Source organism: Cervus canadensis, chromosome 5, assembly GCF_019320065.1.
Source record: "Cervus canadensis isolate Bull #8, Minnesota chromosome 5, ASM1932006v1, whole genome shotgun sequence".
Taxonomy (NCBI): domain Eukaryota; kingdom Metazoa; phylum Chordata; class Mammalia; order Artiodactyla; family Cervidae; genus Cervus; species Cervus canadensis.
In genome coordinates this window covers 58044643-58067348 of record NC_057390.1, presented here as the reverse complement: position 1 = coordinate 58067348, position 22706 = coordinate 58044643, and the positions used below count along the sequence as shown (strand labels likewise).

Below are 22706 nucleotides of genomic sequence, written 5' to 3'. Positions count from 1 at the left end.
GCAAAGTGGTTGTCTGGGGAGGCTTTAAAAATAGCTGGAAATAAGTGAAGTGAAAGGCAAGTAAGAAAGGGAAAGATATACCCATCTAAATGCAGTGTTCCAGAGAACAGTAAGGAGAGATAAGAAGGCTTTCTTCAATGAACAATGCAAAGAAATAGAGGAAAACAACAGAATATGAAAGACCAGCGATCTCCTTAAGAAAACTAGAGATACCAAGGGAACATTTCATGCAAGGATGGGCATGGTACAGGACAGAAATGGTAAAGATCTAACAGAAACAGAAGAGATTAAGAAGTGGCAGGAATACACATAAGAACTATACAAAAAAGGTCTTAGTGACCTGGATAACCACAATGGTGTGGTCATTCTCCTAGAGCAGAACATCCTGGAGTGTGAAGTCAAGTGGGCCTTAGGAAGCGTTACTATGAACAAAGCTAGTAAAGGTGACAGAATTCTAGCTGAGTTATTTCAAATCCTAAAAGATGAAGTTGTTGAAGTGCTTCAGTCAATAAGCCAGCAAATTTGGAAAACTCAGCAATGGCCACAGAACTGGAAAAGGTGAGTTTTCATTCTAATCCCAAAGAAAGGCAATGCCAAAGAACATTCAAATTACTGTACAATAGCACTCATTTCACATGCTAGCAAGGTTATAGTCAAAATCCTTAAGATAGGCGTCAGCAGTATGTGAAAGGAGAACTTCCAGATGTTCTGGTTTTCAAAGAGGCAGATGAACCAGAGATCAAACTAACAATTGTTGGATCATGGAGAAAGCAAGGGAGTTCCAAAAAAACATCTAATTCTGCTTCACTGACTATGCTAAAGCCTTTGACTGTGTGGATCACAACAAACTGTGGAAAATTCTTAAGAGGTGGGAATACCAGACCACCTTATCTGTTTCCTGAGAAATCTGTATGTGGGTCAAGAAGCAACAGTTAGAACTGGATATGGAAAAACTGGTTTCAAGTTAGGAAAGGAGTATGACAAGTCTGTATATTGCCACCCTACTTATTTAACTTCTATGAAGAGTACGTCATGTGAAATGCTGAGCTGAATTAATCACAAGCTAGAATCAAGATTTCTGGGAGAAACGGGAAAGCATAGATACGCAGTGAAGAGGAACTAAAGAGTCTCTTGATGAGGGTGAAAGAGGAGAGTGAAAAAGCTGGCTTAATACTCAACATTCATAAAACTAAGATCATGACATCCGGTCCCATCACTTCATGGCAAATAGAAGGGGAAAAAGTGGAAGAAGTGACAGATTTTATTTTCTTGGGCTCCAAAATCACTGCAGATGGTGACTGCAGCCATGAAATTAAAACATGCTTGCTCCTTGGAAGGAATGCTATGACCAACCTAGACAGCATATTAAAAAGCAGAGACAGCACTTTGCTGACAAAAGTTCATATAGTCAAAGCTATGGTTTTTCTAGTAGCCATGTATGGAAATGAAAGTTGGATCATAAAGAAGGCTGAGTGCTGAAGAATTGATGCTTTTGAATTCTGGTGCTGGAAAAGACTCTCTGAGAGTCCCATGGACTGCAAGGAGATCAAACCAGTCAATCCTAAAGGAAATCAACCCTAAATATTCTTTGGAAGAACTGTTGCTAAAGCTGAAGCTCCAAAACTTTGGCCACCTGATGTGAAAAGCTGACTCACTGGAGAAGACCCTGATGCTGGGAAAGATTGAAAGCAAAAGGTGAAGGGAGTGGCAGAGGATGCTGCTGAGGCTGCTAAGTCGCTTCAGTTGTGTCCGACTCTGTGCAACCCCATAGACGGCAGCCCACCAGGCTCCACCGTCCCTGGGATTCTCCAGGCAAGAACACTGGAGTGGGTTGCCATTTCCTTCTCCAATGCATGAAAGTGAAAAGTGAAAGTGAAGTCGCTCAGTCATGTCCGACTCTTTGCGACCCCATGGACTGCAGCCTACCAGGCTCCTCTGTCCACAGGATTTTCCAGGCAAGAATACTGGAGAGGGTTGCCATTGCCTTCTCTGGCAAAGGATGAGATGGTTAGATAGCATCACTGATTCAATGGACATGGACTTGAGCAAATTCTGGGAGAATGTGGAGGAAGTGGAACCTGCTTTGCTGCAATCCATGGGGTCACAAAGAGTAGGACATGACTTAGCAACTGAACAACAAATCAAAGTATAATCTGGAAAAGACAGTTTTTAAAGTTCCCAGTTTTATTTTTATACTTGTATATAATTGATAACAAGATGTCTTCCAAATTAGGATACTGACAAATTTTAAATACCTATGGCAGCAGTTTTGTTTTCTTTTTCTATTTATTTTTTAACTGGCACATACTTGCTTTACAATGTTATGCAGCAGTTCTTTAAATTCCTGACAATGAAATATTTATAGAAAATGCAGAGCTATCACATTTTTTAAAATTTACTTTTTTATTGAAAGATCATTGATTTGCAGAATTTTTTTGTTTTTGGTCAAACTTCAACATGAATCATCTATAGGTATTCATATATCCCCGCCCTTTTGAAACTCCCTGCCATCTCCCTCCCCATCCCAGCCTTCTAGGTTGCTACAAAGCCCCTGTTTGAGCTTCCTGAGCTATACAGCAAATTTCTGTTGGCTATCTATTTTACATATGGTAATGTAAGTTTCCATGTTACTCTTTTCATACATCTCAACCTCTCCTCCCCTCTCCCCATGTCCATAAGTCTATTCTCTATGTCTGTTTCTCCATTGTTGCCCTGTAGATAAATTCTTCAGAATCATTTTTCTAGATTCCGTATATGTGCCTTAGAATATGATATTTATCTTTTTCTTTCTGACTCACTTCACTCTGTATAAGAAGTTCTAGGTTCATCCACCTCATCAGAATTGACTCAAATGTGTTCCTTTTTATGGCTGAGCAATATTTCATTGTGTATATGTACCACAACTTCTTTACCCATTCATCCGTCGATGGGCATCTAGGTTGCTTCCATGTTCTAGCTATTGTAAATAGTGCTGCAATGAACACTGGGATACATGTGTCTTTTTCAACCCTGGTTTCCTCAGGGTATATGCCTAGGAGTGGGATTGCTGGGTCATATGGAGGTTTTATTCCTAGTTTATTAAGGAATCTCCATACCATCTTCCATAGTGGTTGTATCAATTTACATTCCCACCAACAATGCAAGAGTGTTCCCTTTTCTCCACACCCGCTCCAGCATTTATTGTTTGTAGACTTTTTCATGATGGCCATTCTGACCGGTGTGAGATGATATCTCATTGTGCTTTTGATTTGCATTTCTCTAATAATGAGAGATGTTCAGCATCTTTTCATGTGTTTGTTAGCCATCTGTATGTCTTCTTTGGAGAAATATCTGTTTAGGTCTTTTCCCCCCATTTTTGATTGGGTTGTTTGTTTCCCTGGTATTGAGTTGTGTGACCTGCTTGTAATTGTGGAAATTAATCCTTTGTCACTTGTTTCATTTGCTATTAGTTTCTCCCACTCTGAGGACTGTCTTTTCACCTTGCTTATAGTTTCCTTTGCTGTGCAAAAGCTTTTAAGTTAAGTCAGGTCCCATTTGTTTACTTTTGTTTTTATTTCCATTACTCTAGGAGGTGGGTCATAGAGGATCTCACTTTGATTTATGTCATCAAGTGTTCTGCCTATGTTTTCCTCTAAGAGTTTTATCGTTTCTGGTCTTACACTTAGGTCTTTAATCCTTTTTGAGTTTATCTTTGAGTATGGTGTTAGGAAGTGTTTTAATTTCATTCTTTTACATGTAGCTGTCCAGTTTTTCCAGCACCATTTGTCTTTTCTCCATTGTATATTCTTCACTCCTTTGTAAAAAATAAGGTACCCATAGGTGCATGGATTTATTTCTGGGCTTTCTATCTTGTTCCATTGGTCACTGAAATTGAAGCTGTGATCAAAAATCTCCCAAAAATAGGACCAGATGGCTTCACAGGAGAATTCTATCAAACATTTAGAGAAGAGCTAATGCCTATCCTTCTAAAACTCTTTCAAAACATTGCAGAAGAAGGAATACTTTCAAATTCATTCTGTGAGGCCACCATCACCCTTATACCAAAACCAGACAAAGACAACACAAAAAAAGAAAACTACAGGCCAATATCACTGATGAACATTGATGCAAAAATCCTCAACAAAATTTTAGCAAACATAATTCAGCAACACATCAAAAAGCTCATACACCATGATCAAGTTGGGTTTATTTCAGGAATGCAAGGATTCTTCAATATATGCAAATCAATCAATGTGATACATCATATTAACAAATTGAAAGATAAAAACCATATGATCATCTCAATCGATGCAGAAAAAGCCTTTGACAAAATTCAGCACCCGTTTATGATTAAAACTCTCCAAAAAATAGGCATAGACGGAACCTACCTCAACATAGTAAAGCCATATATGATAAGCCTACAGCAAACATTATTTTCAACGGTGAGAAACTGAAAGCATTCCCCCTAAGATCAGGAACAAGACAAGGGCACCCACTTTCGCCAATATTATTCAACAGAGTTATGGAAGTCCTAGCAGTAAAGTCCTTACAGTAAATACTGTAAGGTTCAATCTGTGCCATATCCCCCTCATGGGGAGAAATTTGTATGTACTGGGGTTTTTAACTGGAAGTAATTATGGGACTGAAAATGCCAACTGCAATGCAACTAAAATATTTGAAGAAAATGCTATAGATGGGAAATATTTTAATTTGGCATTATACATCTCAAGAATGACATTCTTACTAAATGGAATATTGAAATAAGACTTATTCTGTAACATATTGTTTTTATAGGTTAATAACATTTTGATTTGAAAAGCTTGACATTCTGTATTCTTAAATCTTGAAATTGGGATTTATTTATAGGCTTAAAATATAAAGCGAAAAGCAGGTCTATTTCAGTTTTTTCTACAACAGGAAATTATACTTTATCCTTAGTCATTTGTAAAGTGTTCTATGAGTACAAAAAATCCCATGGACAGAGGAGCCTGGTAAGCTATAATCCATGGGGTCTCAAGAGTTGGACATGACTTAGTGACAAAACCACTACATGAACACAAAGAGAAACAAAAAAAGAATAGCTATTTACTACATTTATGTATTCATCATTCTCACTTACCTGGACTGTTTTTGCAGAATGATCTGCATGATTTAAGGTGGGTCTATCAGCATCTGAATCAGACTCTGTCTGCCTCAGGGAAGTACGTTTTTTCTTTGCAAGGTCTGCATCTCTATTGTACAGGTATCCAAGTTTAGAAGTGGGAGATAAACTTGGTTTTTTGACAGGTGATTCAGGATCTGATCTGCATTCTAAGGGTCTGGAATTATCTAATTTTTCTTGCTCCAAAGTACCACTGATGTCTAGATTCTGAAGCTTTTGATCATCTGACTCCTCGCAAATAAAGGGTGGAGACACATCTTTCTTCTTATCACTGACGTATAAGTCACTTAATTCTAAAGTCTCTGTTTTCAATAGTCTCTTCTTGCCCAACGAAACTTGTGCATGGTTTGAATCTGTATTGTAACATATTCCAGGGTCATCGGATCCTGAAGTCCTTCCCGAGCTCTGCTGGGACTTCTGGGGTTCTGTGTCACTTTTAGTCCTGCGACAGTGTGGAGAAGCTGTGTTTGGACTGAGGTGATCATCAGGAGTCTGATGTTCACTTTCTGACTCTCCAACTCCACTATCATTTACAAATACAGACTCGTCCTGGGATGTGAAGTCGACCACTCCACTGGGAGGCTGCTGCAGTGGAGGCTCCCGTTTCAGGTCACTAAGCTCTGCATAGAATTTTTCCTGGTCAACAGAACTATTTGTGTCCGTTTCATAGTTTCCAACTTTATACGTGCTTTTACTGCTGTTTTCTTCTATTTGAACAACATTTAGCTCTTGGCCACTGAAATGTGCCCTTATTTGATAGAGATAGGTCATAACAGTCAGTTTGTCAGGAATTGCTAATAAAACCATATCAGAAGGTTCCAGTAGTCGCGAAATTCCAATGCTGGCAAACCCATCATATGCCTTCAGAGGAAAGAAAAACAGAAGATATATTGAAGAGTTAAGACAATTTATACATTTTAACTTTTTAGAACAAACTTTAAACATCACCACTAGCCTACACATTTTAAAAACAGCAGAAACAGCAAAATAATAGATGCTAACTAGACTTATTGTGGTGAGCATTTCACAGTGTATATAAATATCAAATTATTATGTGGTACACTTGAAATTGATGTAATGTTATATGGTGATGATACCTCAGAAAAAGTTTAAAGAGAACAAGCAAAAATGAGAGTTAAAAATTAAAAATAAAACTTTAAAATTGATTTTTGTGATAAAAAACTAAAGTACAAGGAAATAATAAATCATCTGGAGCTTTATTCCTAGCAACCTCTTTTCAGTGATCACGTAATTGCAGTGATTTGTGACGATAAAGTACGGGTTGATATTCCAAAAGAACTAACTCTCAGATTGCCTGGTATAAAATACAAATAACTGCTATTTAAGTCTAGAAACATAGAAACATTTTTTAAATGCCCAATTAAGATTTATTTTCATGATGAGAAGAGTGACTGCATTTTCACTCTATCCATTTTGGAAAGAATGAAATGTTTTGAGTAGGACAACCTAGTTTAGAATGTGAAGCTGCATTGTATTACTTTTGTTAGCCTTTAAATGACTGTGGCACATCAGGTTTTTCTAGTTTTGAAGAATCAAAGCTGTTTCTCAATTTACAATTAATTATTACTATGCTGAACTAACTCTTGAAAACAACATTGTGTTGCTAGGAAGCACTAAAAATATGGCTAAACACTGAGAGATACTCTTGGAAAAAGTAAGGACTTTTTAGCTATATTCTTGCTTTGGGATGTAAAATGTCTAGTCTTTGTAACAACCTAGATATAGGATAATAATTCAAAGTTTTCCTAAAAAGAAAGTTTGGGAAATTATGTAACAACTCAGAAGGCATTAGCCTTTTGAACGTACATGTTAAAGTGCATTTCTACCTCGGAATTTAATCTTTGTATTGTATTCTTCCTGTAGTTTAATAAATGTTATGGAATAAGTAAGAAAGAAAATGAAAAATAAATTGTTATATTAAAACCTCTTCAATTTTCACAGCACTATGTTTTATAATACAGATACCTCAAAATATTGACTCAAGAGAATGGCTCAGTTGGTATGCATGTTTGGGCCTGTTCGTTATTTTACATGTTTTAGGAAAATTAAAGTCATTTTCTTCCTCACGTGTCCTGACAACTTGATTGACAGACATCAATTGCAGACCATCAGGAAAAGCACCACAGGCAGTATTCTAAACGTTTCCCAATTATCTAAAACACCCACATACTGGTTAAGATCAGATGTCACAGGTAAATACCTTGTTTATTCAGCACTTTTTACAGACCTGGGAAAATGATTTGAGTCCTTGTGGGGAATCTCCTGCTGGTGTTTTGCTTCATGTGGCAATTCATTTTATGCACACTAATTGCACTTAAAAAACATTTAAAAACAAACCAGGTTTCTTGTAAGTGAGGTCAGGACTTTATAAAGGAACTTTAACCTCTTCGGCAATGGTCAATCATCTACTGTCTTAGCTGTCAGTGTGGAGAGAAAAAAAGGTCTTTCACAGAAAATTGTCTTATTCATTGTTAAATGTTATTTAATTGGTAAGGAGTCACTGCCAGTTGTTATGCATCTGCCTGCATGGAACTTAAGACACAAGCATTGTTTCTTGTCCTGTTTTTAAGTCCAATTAAGGGCAGATGGGGTTATCAGGAAGACCTGTGTGAAGTTGGAAATAAATCTGCAGGTAGCAACTGATACTCAATGTAGATATCAGGTAAGAAGTTGCAAAGTGATGAAAAGGAAAGTATAACAACAGTTATGTACTGAATTGTGCAATGAATAGGATCAACTAAATTAAAATTCTTTCAAAAAGCTATAATTATCTGCCCTTTAAGATTTGAGAAAAAATTTTTATGGGATATACTTCTTTTTGTAGTAAAATGTAAATTCAAGGTATGGTCATCATTATTAAGTTTCTGAAAAAAATAACATAAAGAAGTATAACTTATGCCCTAATGAGATTCCTCATACTCTTTAAAAATATATAACTAGGTAAAATAAAAACTGTTTTTCAAAATTTTAAGCAGTAGCTTGAAAGCTTCACTTTATAAAAAATAATAATTTTTTCTTTTATAATGATCTTATCTGCATTTAAATGAGTTTATTCAAATGCAAGAAAATGCAGGTAAAGAACTGTCTTATTAGGAAACAGTTGTCTCCTAATGGGGATTGATTCCAATACCCCTTGTAGATATCACAATCTGGGGATGCTCAAGTCCCTGATGTAAAATGGTAGAGTACAGTTAGTCTTCTGTATCTGAGGATTCCACATTCACAGATCCAGTGGGCCCAACCATATAAGTTAACTGATGAAAAACAAGGCATTTGGCTTTAATAGACACAAGTTCTTCAAAATCATATAAGAAATAATTCATGACAATGACTTATTTTGAAGCATGATTTCTATGAAGAAAATTATACTGACTTTTAAAGATTACCTTTTCTGGTAGAATATTTCAATTTAAAAAACTGTTTTTAAATGTATTTCTCTAAGGCCAGCATCATGCATTTGCAAATAAACAAGAATTTTTTTAATGGAAATATAAATTTTTGGCTTTAGAGAGCAACAAAAGTAAAAAAAAATTGATTTAAATTATCATCTATTGATTGAACTTCTATCAAGTTTCCCTTTATAGTCTTTTTTATCACTGGTGGTTTTAATTATTTAATTTAAAGTAAATTAAAACGTTTAACCTAAACTGCTGCTGCTAAGTCACTTCAGTCGTGTCCGACCCTGTGCGACCCCATAGACAGCAGCCCACCAGGCTCCCCCGTCCCTGGGATTCTCTAGGCAAGAACACTGGAGTGGTTGCCATTTTCTTCTCCAATGTGTGAAAGTGAAAAGTGAAAGTGAAGTCGCTCAGTCATGTCCAACTCGTACCGACCTGATGGACTGCAGCCTACCAGGCTCCTCTGTCCATGGGATTTTCCAGGCAAGAATACTGGAGCGGGGTGCCATTGCCTTCTCCATTAACCTAAACTAGAGGTTATTAATTAATTTGTCCCATTAATTTTTTGGGCAATGAACCCCTTCTCAGAATAAAGCTTTAATGTGCATAAAATACATATGATTACAAAATAAACCAATTCTTGAAAAACAAATATTTGAATATATTTTAGAAAATGGAATTTGAGAAACAATAAATGTACTTTTTATGGATGTACCAACTGCTACAATTATGAAGTGATGAGCTTAAAAGGTAGTTGTAGATATTTGCAACTGTAAAGTGATATGAAAACATCTGAGATTCTAAAGGTGAAAGAGTCTCGGGCATAGCTAATACTACAGTGATTTGTTATGTCTAAATTCATAGTGGTATGTCTAAATTCATAATTGAAGAAAATGCTAAATTTCAGTTAAAGAATTGAGAAAATAAAATTTTTCCCAAAGCCATGATTGAAGATCCCCTCAAGTCTATCCACAGATCTTGCTCTAAGACGACAATTTTCAGTTGAAGAATTCAATTCAGCAGGAAAAAAACATTAAAGAAGTACCTGCTGTATGTTGACTTAGGTGCTTCCTCCTTTCTTACATGTCGCGCACACAGAAAACTGTAATATTATGCTGCATTTTGGGGGTACATAGTTAAGTCAGCCTGCAGTCACAGTCAGCTGGCCCAAAGGGCTCTAGCCACTCAGCCCTGAGCAGCTACTCTCAACAATGAAAGCATCAACATTTTCCCCAAACCAACTGGGAAGCTCTGACCTCAGTACATTAATTATGTCGAAAAAAACTGTACAGTTTACCAGAAAAGTGTGGCGGGGGGAGTGGAAAAAAAAAAAAAGAAAAGAACCAGTGTTCATATCTTGTTGCCTCTGGGAACACATGCATTCTTTTTTGCACACTCATCAGGCTCCTGCTTTCATCCCCTCCCAACGGCTTTTTCTGAACTTGTAGGACAACAGTTTGAGGTGCACTTTTTAAAAGCTAAATCTTGCTAAAAAGCTAAATAAAAGCAACATGCTTTAACAAATACTTGACAGTTAATGAAGCTCATATACACTATTATCATCTGATGCCAGGCTGGCATTTCTGATTTTTAAAGGCCGTGACAAACTAGAGTAAACCATGCATCCTACTTGAACTGCAGGAAACAGACTACCGTCTGTGAGCTATAGTTAGGACCTCACAAAACAACCTTCCTTTCCCCAAACTAATAAAAGCCTGCAGAGAAGGCAAAATTGAAATTATGCATTTTTTTTCCTTTGGCAATTCTTACCTTTTTGTTGTTCTCTTTAATGTCTTGAGGATTCAGAGACTTGTAGTCACTGAGGGAGAAAATGGCACAGTAGGTACATACAGTAATTGATAAAAACAGCTGTTTTTACAACAAACTGAATCTTAAAATCTGACGTTCAGTAACACCAAAGAGTAACTAGCAATTTCACAGCAATTCAATCAACAAAACTAACAGAGTGGAAAATTAAGGAAATAAATAAATAAAAACAGTGATTACAAGTTCCAATGCCTGAAGCTTTCCATCTAAAAGAGAAGTTAAGGCAGGGGACCAGAGACTAGTCTTGACAACCAAATTCATCATGAGGTAATTCTTTGTTGTCAGTATATAAACAGCTACAAGCTTATTTGTCTCATTTTAATATTTACACAGTTTTCATAGTAACTTAGAGTCTGTTTTTTATATGAGATTAAGGAAAAAAAATAAGCTCTTTTGAAAACAGAAAAAATTGTTTTTAAGCTTCAAGAAGGAACAACTTTTCTGAGATATGGGTAATAAAAAAAATCAAGTATTTCAGGACACATGACAAGAAATTATTTTATGCTATTTTTTTTAAAAGAACTATTATTAGCAAAATAGTTACAGGAATGGAAAGTTTTTCTACTTACATTAAATCTGGTCTAAAGTGATGTAATATTGCACAAAAAGATAAACCATTCCTCCATGATGTAGTAAAATTGGTGATTTTCACTCCCCGATAGTTTTTTGTAACTTCTTTGCACCATACAAGTAACGACTGACTGGCATTCGGCTTTCGTCCCAAAACAGGACTCGGTATAGGACTCGGCTAGAAAAAACGAAAAGAGGAAAACATGCAAATAATTTACTGGAAAATGAAAATTAACATTAATTGACCTAACCTGATCTTTTGAATACTTTGATGTCAGTTTAGGTGCTTCAAAACTGTCACTTCAAGACAACTGTAACCTTTAAGAAAGGAGACATGAATCTTAAGCTATTATCTTCAGCTGAAGCCTATGGTGTCTGCCTGACAGAGAGATAGATATGCAAGATTTCAACCTTATACGTAAGAACAGGCCAAGAGCTACACCGATGGAAATATTAAAGTATTTAAATACTTAAGGCTAAATATCTATATAACTCTCACATCCTAAAAAAAAATTTCCCCCCAGTGCAACCATGTACAAATGTAGTTCCTTTCTGAGTAGATCAAAAATAATGTATTTTGAAGTCTAACTGTAGCATAAATTGTTAGTAATGGAGAGATAAAAATAATAGTTTTATAAAATACAGTAGTCAGGAATTCCCTGGTTAGGACTTGGAGCTTTCATTGCAGGTACCCGGTTCATTCCCTGGTCAGGGAACTAAGATCCCACAAGCCACAAGGAGAGGCCAAAAAAAAAAAAAAAAAAATACAGTAATCATATTCAAAAGCAGAGACATTACTTTTTCAACAAAGGTCTGTCTAATCAAGGCTATGATTTTTCTAGTGGTCATGTATGGATGTGAGAGTTGGGCTATAAAGAAAGCTTAGTGCCGAAGAACTGATGCTTTTGAACTGTGGTGTTGGAGAAGACTCTTGAGAGTCCCTTGGACTGTAAGGAGATCCAACCAGTCCATCCTAAAGGAAATCAGTCCTAGGTGTTCATTGGCAGGACTGATGTTGAAGCTGAAACTCCAGTATTTTGGCCAGCTGATGCGAAGAGCTGACTCACTGAAAAGACCCTGATGTTGGGAAAGATTGAAGGCAGGAGGAGAAGGGGATGACAGAGGATGAGATGGTTAGAAGGCGTCGCCAACTCAATGGACATGAGTTTGGGTAAACTCCAGGAGTTGGTGATGGACAGGGAGGCCTGGCATGCTGAGGTTCATGGGGTCACAAAGAGTCGGACATGACTGAGCAACTGAACTGAACTGAATCATATACATTTCAGTGGAGTGATAACCATATTTAAACCTATTTCTTACCTAGACTTAATGATGGCAAAACAGATTTAGAGTTATTACAGACATCAGGGGTTGGTAGCAATAGCACACATTAGTATGCAATTTGGATTTGCTCAAAACATCTTCTAATTAGTGATGACTACTTTGAATATTATTAGGTCAGAAAGATGCATGGGAGTATGAAGAAGTGCGTTTTAAATCTTAAGCATTTACTTGGTCTTCCCCTCTTGTTCAGATACTTAAAACAACAATGATGACAACAAAACAAAGACTCACAATAAGATTTTTATCCTAAGCTTTTATTATTCTTAAAACAATGTCATTTTCTTTTACTGGTAACAATCGCATTTTGTGATGGTAACTTTTGCACTCATCTCACATACTAACAAAGGAATGCTCAAAATTCTCCAAGCAAGGCTTCAACAGTACGTGAACCATGAACTTCAAGATGTTCAAGCTGGATTTTAAAAAGGCAAAGGAACCAGAGATCAAGTTGCCAACATTCATTGGATCACAGAAAAAGAGAGAGTTTCAGAAAAACATCTACTTCTGCTTTATTGACTATGCCAAAGCCTTTGTGTGGAACACAACAAACTATGGAAAATTCTGAAAGAGATGGGAATGCTAGACCACCTTACCTGCCTCCTGACAAATCTGTATGAAGGTCAAGAAGCAACAGTTAGAACTGTACACGGAACAACAAATTGGTTCCAAATTGGGAAAGGAGTACATCAAGGCTGTATATTGCCACCCTGCTTATTTAACTTATATGCTGACTGCAACATGTGAAATGGCAGGCTGGATGAAGCACAAGCTGGAATCAAGATTGCCAGGAGAAATATCAATAACCTCAGATATGCAGAAGACACCATCCTTATGGCAGAAAGTGCAGAGGAACTAATAAGCCTCTTGATGAAAGAAGAGAGTGAAAAGGCTGGCTTAAAACTTAACATTCAAAAAACTAGGATCATGGCCTCCAGTCCCATCACTTCATGGCAAATAGATGGGGAAACAATGGAAACAGTGACGCACTTTATTTTCTTGGGCTCCAAATCACTGCAGATGGTGACTGCAGCCAGGAAATTAAGGCGCTTGCTCCTTGGAAGTAAAGCTATGACAAACCTAGACAGTATATTAAAAAGCAGAGACATTACTTTGCTAACAAAGGTCCATCTAGTCAAAGCTATGATTTTTCCAACAGTCATATATGGATGTGAGAGTTGGACCATAAAAAAAGCTGAGCGCCGAAGGAGTGATGCTTTTAAACTGTGCTGTTGGGGAAGACTCTTGAAAGTCCCTTGGACTGCAAGGAGATCAAACCAGTCAATCCTAAAGGAAATCAGTGCTGAATATTCACTGGAAGGACTGATGCTGAAACTGAAGCTCTAATACTTTGGCCACCTGATGGGAAGAACTGACTCACTGGAAAAGACCCTGATACTGGAAAAGATTGAAGGCAGGAGGAGAAGGGGACGACAGAGGATGAGATGGTTGGATGGCATCACTGACTCGACAGACATGAGTTTGAGCAAGCTCCAGGAGTTGGTGATGGACAGGGAAGCCTGGCGTGCTGCAGTCCATGGGATCACAAAGGGTGGACATGACTTAGCAACCGAACTGACTGACTGAACTGAGCAACTGAACTGAATTGATGGTAACTTTGGAGGTTAATATAATTGAAAATGAAGAATTAATGCTTTGAACTGTGGTGCTGGAGAAGACTCTTGAGAGTCCCTTGGACTGCAAGGAGATCCAACCAGTCAATCCTAAAGGAAATCAGAATATTCATTGGAAGGACTGATGCTATACTTTGGCTACCTGATGGGAAGAACTGACTCACTGGAAAAGACCCTGATGCTGGGAAAGATTGAAGTCAAGAGGAGAAGGGGACAAGAGAGGATGAGATGGTTGGATGGCATCACCGACTCGATGGACATGAGTTTGAGTAATCTCCAGGATTTGGTGATGGACAGGGAAGCTTGGCATGCTGCATTCCATGGGGTCGCAAAGAGTTGGACATCACTGAGCGACTGAACTGAACTGATAAAACTACTAAAACTTTCTGGACTTTAAATATTGCTAGCAAGAGTGCTGGCTATAGAGGTAAATAAAAGCCTTATAAAATAAGGTGAAAGGAGAACAACTATTTACCTCAATATCATTAGAGTTTAATAAGGAAAACACTCTTGCCACACAGCTTACTTAAGAAAGGCAAATGATGCCCCCATTTGACAAAAGGATGTTAATGCTAAACAATTAAAATCATCAACCTCACAAAATTAAGATTTGTATATTTACTGCTCCTGTGAGAAGACTAGTAAGAAACATGAAGGATGTAATTTCTTACATTTTATTAACCATCTGATTGTGTGCATGCTAAGTCACTTTAGTCATGTTCAGCTCTTTGTGATCCTATGGACTATAGCCCACCAACCTCCTCTGTCCATGGGATTCTCCAGAGAAGAATACTTGAGGGGTTGCCATTTTCTCCTCCAGGGGATCTTCCCAACTCAGGGATCAAACCCATGTCTCTTACCTCTCCTGCATTGGCCAGTGGGTTCTTTACCACTTGCCCCACCTGGGAAGCCCAACTATCTAGATAACAAATTGTTATATGTGTATCTAGCAAAGCATGGTTCTTTAAATAATCACCCATACAAAGTCAATGCTGAAAAATTTCCAGGTCATAAAAATCAACAAATTTGGGTCAGCTCTACTTAATATGAAGAAGTAAATAAAAACAGTATTCCCAATCTACGATGGCATTTACTTTAGAATAAATGATAGCTCTTTTAACTTATCTAGCTTATATTAAAATGAACTTTTTTATTCTTTCTTGCAATGCAAGGCATGTGGAATTTCCCTGACTAGGGATGGAACACATGCCCCCTGCAGTGGAAGCGTGGAGCCTTAACCATTAGACCACTGAGGAAGTCCTAAAATGAACTATGAAATATCATTTTAACCTAAAAGTGACTCCTCACTGTGACTTTTAAATTCCTCTAGTCACTTAACCTGAAACAATGAAGAATGGACTGTGAATGAGTCAGGGAATCAATGAACTAGGCACAAATACATTTTTAAAAAGATTTTCTATTATTTTAAAGATTGCCTTTATTAAAATGGATACATATATATGTATGGCCGAATCCCTTCACTATTCACCTGAAACTATCACAACACTGTTAACTGGCTATACCCCAATAAAAATATCTTTTTTAGTGTTAACATAAAAATAAAAGAAGAAAAAAATGTTTTTTCTAGCTCAAATTATACTGTTAAGGTATTGATTCATTCCAAGCATAGATAGTATGCCCACAGGCCAGATAATCTGCAACTATCATTACACTGGGGCTTCCCAGGTGGCTCAGTGGTAAAGAATCTACCTGATTCTTTATGCAGAGAACACAGGTTTGATCCCTTGGTCAGAAAGATTCCCAGGAATAGAAAATGGCTACCCCCTCTAGTATTCTTGCCTGGGAAATCCCATGGACAGAGGAACCTGGCAGGCTACCATTCATGGGTCTAAAGAGTTGGACATGAGTTGGCAGCTGAGCATACACACACACATCATTACACTGCTGCTGCTGCTGCTAAGTCGCTTCAGTCGTGTCCGACTCTGTGCGACCCCACAGACGGCAGCCCACCAGGCTCCCCCATCCCTGGGATTCTCCAAGCAAGAACACTTGGAGTGGGTTGCCATCTCCTTCTCCAATGCATGAAAGTGAAAAGTGAAAGTGAATTCGCTCAGTCGTGTCCGACTCTTTGCGACCCCATGGACTGCAGCCTACCAGGCTCCTCCATCCATGGAATTTTCCAGGCAAGAGTACTGGAGTGGGGTGCCACTGCCTTCTCTCATCATTACACTGCTTACTTCTAATCATCAATAGCATGTACATAAGTAAAGTACTAGATGTCATCGTCACCATGCTGTAATCTAGAGTAGCTTTTCATACTTAAAAATTGAGGAAAATCTACCATGTCATTATAATTATGAATGTATCCTTGTTTCTAAGCACACTCAACATGAAAAGGCTACAAGAACTAAAGTAAACTGGATTTATTCTAACACAGAACCCTTGTATTAAAACATCTCACAGGGAGGCTTACTGCACTTTCAAGAAAAGGAAATCATACATAATTGAAGAAACTGATGAAATTATAAGCCCTATAAAATGGTAATGTTGGTTGCAGGAAAAGAAAGCTGACATAGAGTCACTGATGAGTCATCAACTTCAGAAGTACTGACTTTTCTTCTAATATTTTGCAGAGGTTAATAAATAATCAAATCATTTCAAAATCTTGGTACTTGTCTCATAGTGCCTCAAGAGGGCTTCCCTGATGGCTCAGACAGTAAAGAATCTGCCTGCAATGTGGGAGATCCAAGTTTGATCCCAGGGTCAGAAAGATCTCCTGGAGAAGGGAATGGCTACCCACTCCAGTATTTTTGCCTGGAGAATTCCATGGACTGAGAATCCTGGTGGGCTAGAGTCCATGTGGTCACAGAGTCAGACATGACTAACACTTTCATAGTAGCAAGATCAACCTCCCCAGCCTCTCACCCATTATGCTCATTACCACTCTTTACCTTGATCACTTTGAACCAAATTGACCTCTTAGCTGTTCCCTGGATACCCCAGGCATGGTTCCACCTTAGTACCTTTACACAGATTATTACAGTTACACAGTATATACTGTAAACTCCAATTACAACCATTTCTATCAGGCATTTTTTATCCCCCCAACCCCCACCCCCATCTAATAATGCAACCCATCTCCACTGCCCAACACCAGCCCTGCACTCATGACCTTTCTTTCTTTGCTCTAATCTTTCCATAGTAGTTATCATCTTCTTAGGGTTCATAAACTTTATTTTGGTCATTACCAAAATGCACTTAATGGTTATACTTATTGCTTATTACTTGTCCATTTTCACAAATAAAAGGGCTATGAGGGCAGGGATTTTAGTTTGTCTTATTTTTTAACCTATCGCAGAACAGTTCCTGGCATATAGTAGGCACTCAGTAAATACAGTTAAATGAATCAATGCACCCAAAACACTTTAGCACAAAGCATGGCACATAGTAACTATTCGATAAATGTTAACCCCAATTATTATTACTACCATTGACACATTATCACTATTTGAATTCCTATTTTTGAGGGTCTTTTGGAAATTTTAAAGGCTACATAAATTCTTCAAGACACTGGAGAAATTTTTTGCAAACAATGCTTTAACTAGAAGGTAATATTGATACTCTATGTGCAAAATGGGGTACTTGGAATTTCTGACAATCTTTTTTATGGGTTTAGTGAAAAAAAAAGAAGCTATGAGTGACTTTGTAATTTACTGTTTTCCAAAGAAAAGAAGAACCCAACTATTTAAAAGTTCTTTTTTGTATTTTTGCAATGACCAGATGTATCAGAAGGCATTTCTATTTAACATGTTGGGAAAGTAAAGTGCAGATTTTACAGCTGACTTTTTTTATGCACTGAGAAAGGAAATATCTAAAAACCATTCAAATGATAATGTTATGATAAGAATGATGAGAGTCTGCACAATTAAGTGATCCTCCCAGTTCTCTTGACTTGCCCAGTGGCTCAGAGGTAAAGAATCTGCCTGCAATGCAGATGTGGGTTCGATCCCTGGGCTTGGCAACCCACTCCAGTATTCTAGCCTGGAGAATCCCATGGGCAGAGAAGCCTGGCGGGCTACGGTCACAGGGTCTCAAAGAGTCGGACACAACTGAAGCACGCACTGAGCACGCACACCCAGTTCTCTCTCAGTCAAGCCACTTTGTGGATAAAATTGCATCATCTCAGTTTTACTGAGAACTACAGTTAGATGTCAAGCATCATGATTATAAAGGCAATTTAAAGTGGTGAGAGTAGAAAGGAACAGGGACTTGAAACCAGTTTGACTTGGCAGTTCTACGTTCTAATATAGATAATATATTATTTCTGTTAACATAGCATATTACACAGAGTATTAAAGATAGTAAGGCCACCTAATTATTCTTGCTAACAACAGAAACAGGATCTCTTTAAGGAAATCTAGTCAAATAACTTGTTACAAATTTCCTAAAATTCAATAGCTGTAAAAAATTTGCACAAGTAGAAGGGGGCGACAGAGGATGAGATGGTTGGATGGCATCACTGACTCAATGGACATGAGTTTGAGCAAATTCTGGGAGACGGTGAAGGACAAGGAAGCCTGGCATACTGCAATCCATGGGGTCTCAAAGAATCGGACACGGCTTTATGACTGAAAAAAAACAAGGAATTTCAATTCCACTTTTTTCTACTCTACCCCTCTGATTATGACTGCTTTCTCTTTCGCTGTTTCTCCTTCTTCCACTGATACAAGCATATATTCCTCTAGGTATTGCTCTAAGTAGTTTTCTCTCTCCACACTTTGAGTTGATTCACTCCCAGGATTCCAACCATCACTTCCATGCAGATAATTCCCAAATAGACATTTATAGCTCAAACTATCTCAAGCTGGCATTTCCAGCTGGCCGGGCTTCCCTCCTGGCTTAGAGGGTAAAGTGTCTGCCTGCAATGCGGGAGACCCGGGTTCGATCCCTGGGTAGGGAAGATCCCCTGGAGAAGGCAATGGCACTCCACTCCAATACTCTTGCCTGGAAAACCCCATGGACGGAGGAGCCTGGTGGACTACAGTCCATGGGGTCACAAAGAGTTGGACATGACTGAGTGACAACACATAGACAAACATCCTTCCTGCAACATAAAATTCAAACTCAATATGTCCCAAAACAAAAGTATACTTTTCCCTTATAACCTGCTTCATTTTCATTATATCTGCAAACTATATAACAATTAAATTGTCCCAATCATCTAGACTCTTAATCTCAGAATCAGCTTTGAACTCTTCCTTCACCTATCATCCTTAACTAGTTAATTCATGGCCAATTTTTATCGTACTGTTGTAACATTTTTGCCATTTATCTTCTTTTGCCTGCTGCTGCTGCTGCTGCTAAGTCACTTCAGTCGTGTCCAACTCTGTGCGACCGCATAGACAGAAACCCACCAGGCTCCGCCATCCCTGGGATTCTCCAGGCAAGAACACTGGAGTGGGTTGCCATTTCCTTCTCCAATGCATGAAAGTGAAAAGTGAAAGTGAAGTCGCTCAGTCGTGTCCGACTCTTAGCGATCCCATGGACTGCAGCCTACCAGGCTCCTCCATCCATGGGATTTTCCAGGCAAGAGTACCGGAGTGGGGTGCCATTGCCTTCTCCTTCTTTTGCCTAGGTTATTGCAAAATCTTCCTAATAGGTCTTCCTTTTTCCAAATTCTCCCTTTTCTGATCCACTGCCATAGAAACAATTTAAAAATGCAGGTTGAAGTCTCTAATGGCTCTCAAAAAGTGTAAAGCGAAAGTCGCTCAGCTGTGTCTGACTCTCTGTGACCCCATGGACTATACACTCCATGGAATTCTCCAGGCGAGAATACTGGAGTAGGTAGCCTTTCCCTTCTCCAGGGGATCTTCCAACCCAGGGATCGAACCCAGGTCTCCCACACGGCAAGCGGATTCTTTACCTGCTGAGCTACCAGGGAAGCCCTCAAGAACATACAAACATGATATCAAAATACTGAGCATTGAACAGCAAACTCTTTCAATGTTTCTACCCTCTAGATAACTCATTATTCTCTAAAATCATTATGCTTTTCTGCCTAGCTCCCAGATCCCCCACTTCCAGTCTTTGATCATATAGATTGTCACCCAACTGTGAATATCCTCTGTCCTAAGTATAGCTACTACAATTCCACCCCACTTTCAAGATCAAGTTCAACTGTCATTGCCAACATGAACTCTCATTCCAACTCCTAGTTAGCAGGAGCACTTTTTAAATGTTCCTTTGACTCTTTATGTCTCTTTTATAATATTTTTACTACAATATATTCAGTTCTTCATTCTACAAAAAGACCAACTTTTCATTTACTCTTAAAGTATATTCTGAGAGCCTACTATGTCCCATATGCAATGTTAAAATCTATACATGGAATAGTTCATTTAATCTCACAGCTCCTCTGAGATAGTATCGTTACTTCCAATTTCAGTTGAGGAAACTGACATTACACATCTAGAATTGGAGGAGTTACGATCTATACTAAGGTGTTCCCATTCCAGAACCTGTTCTCTTAAGCAACATAAATTTCACACTTTGAGATAGAACAGTTTTAGGACCTCAATAAAAACTGTCAGCTTTTTGAGACTAGTGATTGCCTCAGTCAACTTAACTTTTTCAGAACTTAGTTCACAGGCCATTGTATACTAAATTAATTGATTTTTAAAAAGGTTTTCGACCCAGGAGAAACCTAGGAGTATTCTATTAATAAAACCCTTTGCCCAGCCTCTTGGATTTTAGATTACTGGTTGGAACTAGAACTAGAACTAAGTATACAACAATGAGATACACACTACCATTGCTGAAGCTGCAGAAATTTTGGTCTGCCTACTAGGGATTCTGGGGAATCTTCTCTCAGCTGTAAATTATTGCAAATGGTTGAGGGAACTTTGGATAAATTTAACATTTGGTAAGCCCAAAACAACAGCAGGGATGAGAACAAGAATACTTGTATTAATACTGTTCCCATTGTTTCAAAGTGTTTTTATTTAAATAACTTCATTTTATTCTCATAGTAAAACTGAAAGTTCAGCTTTGTTATTCTACTACCAGACAATCAGAAAGATTATTCTGTAATAAAATCATATTAAGAGGTACTTTTGTTTACATGAAAGTAGGACTAACATTTGAACACATTTTAAAAAATCTGAACAAATCTTAGACAACTTTACACAACCTTCTAAGAAATGTCCAAGCCAAGACCTGGACTGACCAGAAAACCAGAGGGAGTGAGACTCTCAGTTCTCCTTTCTTAATCACTGATCTGGAAGAGTGGGCGAAGAGGTAGAACTGCACCTTTGGTAGACTCCCAAATAGCAATATGACCCCCTCCACCCTCAAAAGTAGAAAAAACAAAACAATAAAGATAAGAGCACTAAAATACATCATATAACATGGAATATAGCCAATATTTTATAATTATAAATGGCATAAAACCTTTAAAAATTATGAATCACTATGTTGTACACCTAAAACTTATATAATATTGTACAGCAACTAGCCTCAATAAAAATGAAAGCAAAAAAATAATGAAACAAAGTAAACATGCAATAAAAAGGATTAATAAAACTGGAAGTTGCTTCTTTGAAAAGACAAAATTGATTAAACCCATAGCATGACTGACCAAGAAAAAAGAGGGAAGAAATTTCTAGAAAGCATAGCTAGAAGAAATTTTAAAAATTAAAATGGAGAGTTCTGTTACTCTTAAAGAAATTGACTTTGTAATTAAAAACCTTCTTATAAAAAACTATTTGGCTTCAATGATAAATTCTACAAAATACTCAAGGAAGAAATATCTCCAACATTACACAAATTCTTCTAGAGAACAAGAAAAATGAGTTTAATTCCTCATCTCATTTCATGATCCAAGCAAATCTTTTTTTTCCCTCAAGGTACTTTAAAAAAATTTTTTTGTTGAAATATAATTGATTTACAATGTCATGCTAATTTCTGTGACTTTCAAACCCCTCTAGTCACTTAACCTAAAATGACTCCATCATACATATATATACTATTTTTCATATTTTTTCCTATTTTGGTTTATCACAGGATACTGAATACAGTTCTTTGTGTTACACAGTAGGACCTTGTTGTTTATCCATCCTATATATACTTGTTTGCATCTGCTATCCCAATTCCCCCACTATTCCTCTCTCCTGCCCCTACTTAGCAACCACAGGTCTGTTCTCTATGTCTGTGAGTCTCTTATTGTTTCGTAGACATATTCATTTGTGTCATATTTTAGATTCCTCATATAGGGATATAACATGGTATCTGTCTCTCTGGAAAGACATCTTTATCTATTCATCTATCAAAAGACATTTAGGTTGTTTCCATGTCTTGCTATTGTAAATAGTGCTGAAATGAACACGGGGTGCATGTATATTTTTGAATTATACAACTCTGGGTATATGTCCAAGAGTGGATCCCTATCAAATTACCCATGACATTTTTAACAGAACTAGAACAAATACTCCTAAAAGAAAACAAAGCAGGAGGCATAACTTTCTTAAACCTTAGATAATATTACAAGGCTACAGTAATCAAAACATCATGCTATTAGCACAAAAACAGATACATGGATCAATGGAACAGAACAGGGAGCCCAGAAATAAACTCACATACCTACAGTCAATTAACCTACAACAAAGGAGGCAAGAATAAACAATGGGAAAAAGACAGTCTCTTCAGCAAGTGGTGATGGGAAAGTTGGACAGCTGCATGTAAATCAATGAAGTTAGAACACATACATACAACATACACAAAAATAAACTCAAAACAGCTTAAAGACCTAAATATAAG

The 22706-nt window shown here is 37.6% G+C and overlaps 1 protein-coding gene across 7 annotated transcripts in view; it reads right to left on the bottom strand.

The window, feature by feature from the left end:
* EHBP1 (EH domain binding protein 1) overlaps window positions 1–22706 on the bottom strand; it is a 427094-nt gene that overhangs the window by 87754 nt on the left and 316634 nt on the right. For all 7 annotated transcript variants that reach the window (XM_043468858.1, XM_043468857.1, XM_043468863.1 and 4 more), the window contains 3 exons: window positions 10956–11134; window positions 10330–10378; window positions 5099–6001 (listed from right to left, as the gene is read on the bottom strand). In XM_043468858.1, coding sequence (XP_043324793.1) covers window positions 5099–6001; window positions 10330–10378; window positions 10956–11134 — 1131 coding nt within the window. The remainder of the gene's footprint in view (window positions 1–5098; window positions 6002–10329; window positions 10379–10955; window positions 11135–22706) is intronic.